General features: G+C 36.4%; 1 protein-coding gene across 1 annotated transcript; it reads right to left on the bottom strand.

Moving 5' to 3' along the window:
* Positions 1 to 10,231: 10,231 nt before the first annotated feature.
* LOC103519147 (meprin A subunit beta-like) lies at positions 10,232 to 11,485 on the bottom strand. The gene has a single exon (XM_008484231.2). It carries the CDS (start codon positions 11,483 to 11,485, stop codon positions 10,232 to 10,234), a length of 1,254 nt encoding a protein of 417 aa, XP_008482453.2.
* Between the last annotated feature and the right edge of the window lie 343 nt (positions 11,486 to 11,828).

The raw sequence follows: 11,828 nt of genomic DNA, 5'->3' as shown, positions 1-11,828 counted from the left end.
CATTGTCACATAGCGTGTACAATGTACAATTGATTGCATATACATACATAATCTCAAGTGGTCCGCGAGATTTTTGGTATATTATAGTTTTGAATCACATCTTGGAGTCTGGTTTACAAGTTCATTCTGAAATGTTTGTTGACCTCTGAATAAATAACAAAATTTCATCATGAATCTGTAGTTTTGTTCCTTAGCTCATTGATATTTTTTAAGGTTGCAACAAGTGTTTTTATTTCCTCACAAATCCTTTTCCTCTTTTGTCTGAAATTTTCGGGATTCGAACTCAGCACTTTTCCACTGAGAGCCGCTGCTACTCAAGGAAGACAGCTCGTTGACCTATGAGTACAGGTACATACAGTGTAAAATTTGCAAAATCATGCACAATTTATCACAAATCTTACACCCATTTATTAATTTAAGTACGAATTTGTCTTTCGGATGAAGTCACTGGAACGGACAGTTCAGACTAATTTTCCTCAAAAAGTCTCAGTCTTAGAATAAGAATGTTTAATTAGTAGCATAAGACAGGATGAGAATTTTAATTACCGAGTAAGTGTGCAAAATACATATTGCATGACGTACAACATACATAATTTGTATATGCCTATTGTATGTACAAATCAGGGTACAAAGTACATAATATAGGAGCTTATGGTAATCTCTCACACTGCTTACTGAAGTAACTACTTCACTTTAAATTACACATTAAATTCCACGATCGCTTTAATTTGACATAACATTGACTATGTATATGGTCTTTTTGGAGGGAATTTGCATTGTAATACCGCTTTTTATACTCAAGAAATGAGTTGACTCCCATTCTCAGTAGACAGGTAGGTACAGGTACACTTATCTTACTTAATTACTTACACATGGCAAGGGCCTTATCGATCATACGTCTGCTCTACACATGTCTGCAAATGAGTTCTAGCGTGAGCTATTTTTCCGGATTTATCACCATATCTTTACTGTTTATCTATCCCCATCTAAATTTTCGACCCTGCCGGAATCGAATCCGGGCCGCCTGCAACCTAGGTCAGTGGTATGAACCAGTGACCAGACAAGACCAAGTTACCTTCACACGTCTACACGTCTTTAAGATCGACACCTCTGCTATGAATCGGTATTACCCGCCAGAACTCGTACAAATAATATAATAATCGTAAATATTGCTTATCGTAAAATTATTCCTTAGTGCCTTAGTTAATACTCAATCGTGACCAAGATTTCGCACCTACTATGGAAGGTACATATTATGAGTACCTAATATGATACCTAGATATTATGCACATGGGTATTATATGAGTAGGTATGTGTATGGAAGGTGTTAGGTACCTAAGATGACTAGAGCCAGACAAAACTACAAAGTACCTGTTTAGCAGAAGAGTCGGAAGACCCCGGAAATCAAATCCGAAGGTCATTCCGAAACGTCTACAAGCTTTTGTTGTTGAGGAAAAATAGGCAAAATTGAATGCAAATTTGGCCGAACCAAATTGGAATAATGAGAACCAAATTGGAATAATGAGAAGCAATTGGAATAATGAGATGGGTCCTAAGTGTGAATTGGTATGAGATCAATTGTGAATCCATCAACAATGCAACATGTTGAGTAGGTATTTAGTATCTACCATTATTAAAAACATCAACAATAACATGTTCATAGTCGTTAAGTGTTAGGTAACATCTTTATAAATATTGTACTGACCCAGCACAATTTATTTTCATGGTGAAAAATATTAGGTACCTAACCAACCTCAGTGGTGCAATTGTTAGCGTAGTGGACTTCGGACCTGGAGGTTGGTGGTTCGACTCCAAGTCAAGACATATAATTTAGCGTAGTGCATTAACCAGGGAACGACATTTGTGACAAGCATTTATGCTCAACACAATTAAAATTCCTTTCCTTTACCTATTAGGCACTTAAAGAAGTTGGGGGAAAAAAATCAATTATGATTTTCATCTTCCGATCTTCCTTTTTTAGACTTATGTCATCTTCCTTATTTTGATCTCCTTTTTTCCGGGTATTTTTTTTTCTTTTTTTCAGTTCATCTTCTTCGCTCCAACAAATTTCTCTGTTTATTACTTCATTGATTTTTTTTAATCTATATTTATTTTACCATCTGATGGTAAGATAAAAATCTCCACATCTTCAGGAAATCTTGTCCAGTGTAATAGGAAACAAACAGCAAGAGTTTTCTAGAAATGTCAAAACATCTATGTTCTCTATTGATAAAAATGAAAATCCAGTGTCCAGTGGACATAACTTGGTGTACCTCCAGTCACTCAGTCACCCATTGTACTTGAAGTCACCCATTGTATGAACAATTGACGTTCATATGTGAAGAACAAGTGACAAGATATGTGTGACAGATAGGCAAGATTCAAATCAACCGTCAAAGCCGTCAGGAGGAAATCTGAAAATGAAAGCAGAAGACAACAACTGAAAATGAAATGTGAAAAAAACTGAAATGTTGATAGGTACTTTCGAAAAAGTGAAATATCTAGGCGGATTAAGAAGAAAATTATGAACTGGTCGAACTAGTGGTTTAGTGGACTGTAGAACTTACGCAGAAAAAGGGTCTCTACCAGGCCTACCCATAAATAGTAGATTCGGTCCAGAATCTGATGTTGACCAAAATGAGAGTTACTCATTTTGAAACTAACAAGCAGACAAACACGCAAAGAAATAGACAGATAGACAGACAGAGAGATAGGTAGGTAGACAAATACACAGACAAATTAAAAGAGAAAAGAAAAATAAAAGTAAAATCGCCAAGTTAAAATTTAAAACCCACTTCGTTCCTTTAATAATCGTTCGAGCTCACAGTAATGTGAAGATAAATTGAAGCTTCCTTTGGTATCATTAACAAATTAGTACTTAAGATGCTAAGAATCCCAGGATTTTGATTCCTTTCTTCAAAGCAGTGTTGATCTCTTCCAAATTTTCGAGCCTTTCAAAGCTATACCCAATAAAATAAAATATATGCAATAAATAACCAGACAAAACCTCTGTAGCTCCCAAAATGATAAGGTTTCATTATAGTTTTAAGGTGTGTCCACACATAATTAGCGGCCATCGATCGATGTCGACTGAACCGTCCACACTGCCTCGACAACATAGATTCACCTCGTCCATCGACGGCCGTCGACTAGGTGTGGACGCTGCTTTACACTTCTTCGAGGGAACAGTGCCAAAACCTCTAATACCCTTACCTCACGACTCGATTTTAATTTTATTGTTCTGTCATCGAATCTGTCCAAAAGAAACAGAATCTCTTAACTCATATGTACCTAATTGAGGCATTGATCAAAAAGATGTACCTTTATGACTCATATGTAATTAAGGTATTCATCAATGAGTTAATGATTGGAAAAATGAGGTATTGAAAAATTTAATGAGTTATTTATTGAATAAATTTATTGATTTACCTATCAATAAAGTAGTCAGTTGGACAGGGGTAAACCCAAATCTGATGTAATATGGTCAGGGAGACAAGAACTACGGGAGAAGCGCGTCACAAACATATGATTACACCTGTTACACGCATAAACCATCACCTGTTACAAACATAAACCATTTTGTCTTTCGGATGAAGTCACTGGAACGGACAGTTCAGACTAATTTTCCTCAAAAAGTCTCAGTCTTAGAATAAGAATGTTTAATTAGCAGCATAAGACAGGATGAGAATTTTAATTACCGAGTAAGTGTGCAAAATACATATTGCATGACGTACAAAATACATAATTTGTATATGCCTATTGTATGTACAAATCAGGGTACAAAGTACATAGGAGCTTATGGTAATCTCTCACACTACTTACTGAAGTAACTACTTCACTTTAAATTACACATTAAATTCCACGTTCGCTTTAATTTGACATAACATTGACTATGTATATGGTCTTTTTGGAGGGAATTTGCATTATAATACCGCTTTTTAGACTCAAGATATAAGTTGACTCCCATTCTCAGTAGACAGGTAGGTACAGGTACCTACACTTATCTTACTTACTTAATTACTTACACATGGCAAGGGCCTTATCGATCATACGTCTGCTGTACACATGTCTGCAAAAGAGTTCTAGCGTGAGCTATTTTTCCGGGTTCATCCCTCACATCTTTTAACTGTCAATCTATCCCCATCTAAATTTTCGACCCTGGCCGGAATCGAATCCGGACCGCTTGTCTTTCGGATGAAGTCACTGGAACGGACAGTTCAGACTAATTTTCCTCAAAAAGTCTCAGTCTTAGAATAAGAATGTTTAATTAGTAGCATAAGACAGGATGAGAATTTTAATTACCGAGTAAGTGTGCAAAATACATATTGCATGACGTACAACATACATAATTTGTATATGCCTATTGTATGTACAAATCAGGGTACAAAGTACATAATATAGGAGCTTATGGTAATCTCTCACACTGCTTACTGAAGTAACTACTTCACTTTAAATTACACATTAAATTCCACGATCGCTTTAATTTGACATAACATTGACTATGTATATGGTCTTTTTGGAGGGAATTTGCATTGTAATACCGCTTTTTATACTCAAGAAATGAGTTGACTCCCATTCTCAGTAGACAGGTAGGTACAGGTACACTTATCTTACTTAATTACTTACACATGGCAAGGGCCTTATCGATCATACGTCTGCTCTACACATGTCTGCAAATGAGTTCTAGCGTGAGCTATTTTTCCGGATTTATCACCATATCTTTACTGTTTATCTATCCCCATCTAAATTTTCGACCCTGCCGGAATCGAATCCGGGCCGCCTGCAACCTAGGTCAGTGGTATGAACCAGTGACCAGACAAGACCAAGTTACCTTCACACGTCTACACGTCTTTAAGATCGACACCTCTGCTATGAATCGGTATTACCCGCCAGAACTCGTACAAATAATATAATAATCGTAAATATTGCTTATCGTAAAATTATTCCTTAGTGCCTTAGTTAATACTCAATCGTGACCAAGATTTCGCACCTACTATGGAAGGTACATATTATGAGTACCTAATATGATACCTAGATATTATGCACATGGGTATTATATGAGTAGGTATGTGTATGGAAGGTGTTAGGTACCTAAGATGACTAGAGCCAGACAAAACTACAAAGTACCTGTTTAGCAGAAGAGTCGGAAGACCCCGGAAATCAAATCCGAAGGTCATTCCGAAACGTCTACAAGCTTTTGTTGTTGAGGAAAAATAGGCAAAATTGAATGCAAATTTGGCCGAACCAAATTGGAATAATGAGAACCAAATTGGAATAATGAGAAGCAATTGGAATAATGAGATGGGTCCTAAGTGTGAATTGGTATGAGATCAATTGTGAATCCATCAACAATGCAACATGTTGAGTAGGTATTTAGTATCTACCATTATTAAAAACATCAACAATAACATGTTCATAGTCGTTAAGTGTTAGGTAACATCTTTATAAATATTGTACTGACCCAGCACAATTTATTTTCATGGTGAAAAATATTAGGTACCTAACCAACCTCAGTGGTGCAACTGTTTGAAATATTTGAAGATTTACTCCCATCCGATTCCTAAACCTCCTAATATTTTCCATTAAATTTCGTATGGCGTGTAGCGTACACTAACGGTTAATTCGAATTAATCCGATAATTGTGACGATCCCAAAGAGATCGATCGTGATCCAACCATATGGAATAATAACAATTACGAGAATGGTTTTATAATGATTTTTTAACCGCACAAACCATTATTTTCAGGCATAGGCGCTAGAGAAACTGTATTGTGGATTGGTTTTGAGATGCATTGGAAGATATGATTGTTTTTGGGCAAAAAAGATGCATTAGATTTGTTGTTACTGCTATTGTTATTGTTGTTTCTTTGGGATAGGTTTGTAGGATGTATTACTAGGAATTATTATCATCATAATTATTACTGTTACTGTTGTTGGTGTTGATGATGCTGGTGGTAATGATATTGTTTTTGTTGTGAATTTTTTCTGGTTGTTGTTCTTGTTACCTATTTCAGTATAGGACTGCTAGAAATGATTGTTTTGAGCTTTGATTGGAGGCATTGCATTCCCACGTGAATAACCTTATCAATGTTCTTTAGGATCGAAGTTTGATCCAGTGTCCTGTTTTACCAACATAGAGGTTCTGGGTCAGGTCAATTTTGAGTCAATATGAAGAAAGTGTTTTGGTTTAAAGTTCTTGAGCCTCAGTTACCTCTGAATCCTCCGATACAAAATCAGAAAGAAACCTAATTACCTTTGAAACAAGAACTAAAACAATCCTTTTAAAATTTTGTAAGTACTCAAAATTAACAATAACCAAACCGTGGTCGCATTTCATGTTAGGTACAATATTTGCATGGAGATGTACTCGTAAATTATTTCATATCTCTTCTAGGATCGAAACCATGCTTTCTTGTTTACCAGGCATCTTGTGCACTATGCCACCAAAGCAGTTTAACAAAGATGTAAATCGGGCATCTCCACCAATAAGTATTGATGGAGGGCATTATTCGTGAATGTGTCATCTCCACCAATAGATATTGATGAAGGCACCACTACTATTCGGAATGACACAACGAGAAGCACATTGGGAGTGACAAGAATTCTTCATCACCCATTGTTAAATCAAAAATATCACTTATTTTCTCATTTATATATTAAGATAAATCAAAAAATATCCATTATAATTCAAAGATTTGAACCACGGATCGACCACATAAATAAAAACACGGTATCTTACTACCTTTCTTTTTAAAAATGGATAAAAAAAAAAATTTTTTTTGGGTTTGTAAAAAAAAAAAAAAAAAAAAAAAAAAAAAAAAAAAAAAAAAAACACGGAATCTGTCATAACACATATTTCAATTTACACACTTACCCCACACATACATAGTACACATTTCAATTTTCTACACATACCTACATACCTAGTACATATTTTTCAATTTACTACACATACCTTCTCATCATGTGTGTTATACTCTAATTGAACGTGCGTACTACCATGTAGAGATTTGTATATTGTACAATGTACTCACATTATGTACTCCGTACTATGTAAATGTAACTTACATAGCACGGAGATTATGTACCTACTAACATTATATCAGCATATAACCAATATGTATCACCATATAGCATATAGTAGTAGAAAACAGATCCACACACATACTTACACACATCAGGTGCTATTTCTTTGATTACGTGATATTGAGCACCTTTCTATTGAAAGTACCTACCTGCAATACCTACATATGAATCTGTACCTACCGATTATGATGAAAATAAATTACCTACCTACCTTTCTATGTACCATTAAAGAAGGATTACCTCTCAGACTTATCAGCCCCTTTGGTGAGTTGAAATTTAAAGTGTAATGAACAATGCTGGTTCGATTCGTTCCAAGTTTCAACTTAACCATTTTTCCTACTAGGTACTCGTTGTTTTTATCGGTTTGCTTGTCTATTTTACCAAAACTTTCGGACGGCCATTCCGATTTCGATAAATTTTGACAGATACGTTCTTTTTTTTTCTTTTTGAATTTTGGTCCCTTTCTTTTCATTTTGTTTTGAATCTTCTCTCAAAAACTCAAAATTTTTGGACCCTATTTTGCTTGGTGTCTTAGGGTGGTTCTAAACATGTCCCTGTTTTCACATCTACATGCTCACATACACGTGTCTTGGGAGAAAATTCCACGTGTGATCTCACGTGATCCGTGCATGATTCATATCACTGATATGACGTTGATATCTAGTATATCAATATTGTATCTAGGTAGGTACATAATTATGTATGTACGAGTATTAGAAAATTTGGCACATCAGTTTCAATACCAATTAGGCAGGGTACGCAATTCCACATCCACAACACATGTAGCGGTTTCATATAGTCTTAGACCCGACTAAATGAAGCCCTGGACCCGCCTTTATGTGCAAATCTACATATAAACCTACATAGAAATCTCAATATGGTTTTATTATGTTCGTAGAGTTCAAATTCAATAATTAAAAAAGTTTCCAAACCTCTTTGAGCAAATGGCAACTAGGAAACAGAACCAACAATCCCAACATTGTCTCTTCATTTCAAGATATCCCCAATCCGTTCCTAAACCTCTTTATAGGATATTTTCCATTGGATACATCAGATTAATCTCAGACATGTACATTTGAACTGTTTGAAATATTTGAAGATTTACTCCCATCCGATTCCTAAACCTCCTAATATTTTCCATTAAATTTCGTATGGCGTGTAGCGTACACTAACGGTTAATTCGAATTAATCCGATAATTGTGACGATCCCAAAGAGATCGATCGTGATCCAACCATATGGAATAATAACAATTACGAGAATGGTTTTATAATGATGAAAATGAAATGTGAAAAAAACTGAAATGTTGATAGGTACTTTCGAAAAAGTGAAATATCTAGGCGGATTAAGAAGAAAATTATGAACGGGTCGAACTAGTGGTTTAGTGGACTGTAGAACTTACGCAGAAAAAGGGTCTCTACCAGGCCTACCCAAAAATAGTAGATTCGGTCCAGAATCTAATGTTGACCAAAATGAGAGTTACTCATTTTGAAACTAACAAGCAGACAAACACGCAAGGAAATAGACAGATAGATAGAGAGACAGACAGAGAGATAGGTAGACAAATACACAGACAAATTAAAAGAGAAAAGAAAACCAAAAAAATTTAAAACTTACTTCGTTCCCTCAATAATCTGGATACAAGATATCATATTGATGCAGTTTCGAAAAAAAAATCACGGAATCTGTGTCATAAGTCATAACACATATTTCAATTTACACACTTACTCCACACATACATAGTACCTACATATTTCAATTTCCTACACATAGGTACCTACATAGTACATATTTTTAGTCCGTCCTTCCTTTATTATTACAACAGTAATAATATAGGATAAGGAAAGAGCTTCGCTAGGAACACATTCGTACATTCTCCAAGTTCCTCGACCTATGTTGTTGTATGCTCAATTTTGTTTCTATTGTGTGGGACTTGCGAATTTGATAAATGATTGCAATCAGCATTCCCTTTTCAGAGAATGTGGGGTTTTCATGACTGCGCCACTTTCACCTTTCTATCCAATATGTAGGTCGGTGGACCGAAATGCCCCAAGCGACATCAAGCTATGATGGAGGGCAAATATTGGGTATCTTGAGTGGAATTGATGTAGGGAGGTACTACTCAAGATATGGTTTTGGAAATGAAACGTATCGACTTTCCAGCTGCCAATGGAAATAAAGATGTAAAATAAAAAATAAGAGACAGCATTTTTCTAGCAACAAAGTAGAAGAGTGGCATATTTTTGAGATAAAAAATATATTTCAAAGTGATCTTTTGTACAAATGGTTCAGTTACATACGTGATATTGGACAACTTAAAAATAAATTGAACACAATAGGTAAATACATAAATTAATTACACATTTAAAAATATCAATAATAATTAAGAAGAATTCCCTAAAAGTACTCTAGTACTTAAAGGGATTTATTCCAAAAGAACATTTTATTGTTAATGTGACATAAAATAAACTTCAATATTATTATTAATAAAGAAATAATATTTACATAAGAACAAGAAGAGTTAAAATTGTAAATTTTTAGAGAAAACCTTTATAAATCTCAAATCTGTAAAGAAAACATGTTAAAGTTGTTGCGGTTTACAAATGAATGAAAAACACCCAAATTGACCATAATAAACATGGAAATGATTTTGCAGATCATTGAAGCGGAGTTAAAATTGTAAATTTTTAGAGAAAACCTTTATAAATCTCAAATCTGTAAAGAAAACATGTTAAAGTTGTTGCGGTTTACAAATGTATGAAAAACACCCAAATTGACCATTATATCTTCATAAACATGGATATGATTTTGCAGATCATTGAAGCATATGATTACTCTTACATACTGAACTTGTCTAACCCGTACTGAATCACTGGTAATATTGAAGTTATAAATGAACAATAAAGACCTAGGTACAGATGTTTACGAGTACTATTGTTTACAAGAGCTGCATTACACATTGTTTCTTCCGAAGCCTTGTTTACAAATCTTATTCCTAATTGATTAGCTAAGGTCAGATGTTCATTTTATGAGGAAATTAAAAATAATCGGAATTACATTTTGTCAGGATAAAGTCTGGCGCGCTGTTATCTGATTCCAGACTAGATTATTTAAGGCGACTGATTCTGCCAAATTGTTCGTTGACCTTTAGGAATCTTCATCCAGATCTTGTTCCTTATCCGGTTTCAACTTCATTGGAACTGGGAGTACTGGAACTGCTGTGATATTGTGAAGCTCCTCTATGAAGTCTGTGGAGCTTGGGTCTACTGTTAGCTTTACTGGTTTCTTGGGTATGCCTCTGGTGATGTTGTTGCAAGGTCCATTATACAGAATCTCGATCTCAGTGATGGCTATAAGTCCGCCGTCAGAGATATCAGAATAGAACTGGGACTGGAAGGTTAGTCTGAAAGGTTGGGTCACGTCTATTGTGATGCGTTGATGTGTCCAATTTTTGCTCACCTCTTTTGTCGACCAAACTGTCTCGGTTTTGTTATCGTTGAAAGAGAGTTGCGTGACGTTATCCAAGGTTTCCATATTGAGTGACAGTGCCATCGTTCCATCTCCCTGGAGGATAGACCAGAACCGGACGCAACCTTCAGGACCTCTCAGCGGATCCTCTTTGGACACCGGATGTAAGTTGGGTGAGATGAACTTCCCAGGGGTCCCACCACTGTTATCCAAAGTAGACACGATGTAGTTACTCTTTTCCTCAGTCTTCCATTTCCAAATGGTGAACTCTCCGTTTTTAAATCCACAAACATTCTCGTGGAACGTACAGTGGATGTTGTAGGGGAAGGAAACCTTCTGGTTATTATCCTTGCATTGGTACAGACTATGAATCCTTCTGACGTCACTAGCACTCAAACTGTTCTTCATCCACAGAGGTCCTATGACTTCTCCATTCGTCGTTTGTATTGTAGGACTCGTACCGTCTTTAGAAAAAGCATACTCGTCATACATCATGACGGATTTATAGTCGAACCTCTCATGTAGCAAATCCACCTGGTCCGGTCTCATCTTACGGAAAGCTGGCGTGAATCCAGACACAATGTTTTGCCAGTCGATGACAATGTATTCATCGCGATCAGGCCGGTTCATTTCATGCCAGAACCCGATGGCATGGCCTAGCTCGTGGACAATGATGCCGAAGTACCAACACCTCTGTCCCAAGGATAGTCTCTGTTTGTCTCCAACCATACCGACCGGGGACCAACAGGAGCCACTGTCAGGGTTGAAGAAGACAGAGACATAGTCATCCTCGCCTGTCCACTCTTTGAATCGGATACAGGACTTGTTGTGATACTCCTCCATTGCTTTCATGAGAAGGGCACACTGCGGAGATTCAGGACATCCAACACTATCTTCCGTTTTGTAAACAACGGCGGCGTGTGGCCATAACATATCAGGATCGTTGATGGCATTTCTGCCGAGGCTGGTGTGAGGCTTCTTCGTTCGATTGACAAGCAGGATGTCACCCTCGTGCAATCCTTTGTTGTAAAGACCTCGGTCCGTACCGGGGGGAATGGCGTGGAACTTTTGTTTTTCCTTCAAAGGTGAAGAAAACGTTGAAGATGCTGTTAGCAAACATAGAAACACAGCGAAATACATTTTTAAACTGAACATTTCTCACTTGTTGACAAATTAGAAGATAAACACAAAGACTTTTCGTTAATTGACAAGCAGGATGTCACCCTCGTGCAATCCTTTGTTGTAAAGACCTCGGTCCGTACCGGGGGGAATGGCG

The sequence above is a fragment of the Diaphorina citri genome, unplaced genomic scaffold, assembly GCF_000475195.1.
Source record: "Diaphorina citri unplaced genomic scaffold, Diaci psyllid genome assembly version 1.1 scaffold2563, whole genome shotgun sequence".
In the NCBI taxonomy this organism is placed as follows: domain Eukaryota; kingdom Metazoa; phylum Arthropoda; class Insecta; order Hemiptera; family Psyllidae; genus Diaphorina; species Diaphorina citri.
Note: the sequence above shows the minus strand (reverse complement) of the source record. Positions and strands in the feature narration are given on the sequence as shown.

What these genes read in the sequence shown, in the direction of transcription:
- LOC103519147 (XM_008484231.2), bottom strand. Translation starts at nt 11,485, where the DNA reads ATGTTATGGCCACACGCCGCCGTTGTTTACAAAACGGAAGATAGTGTT.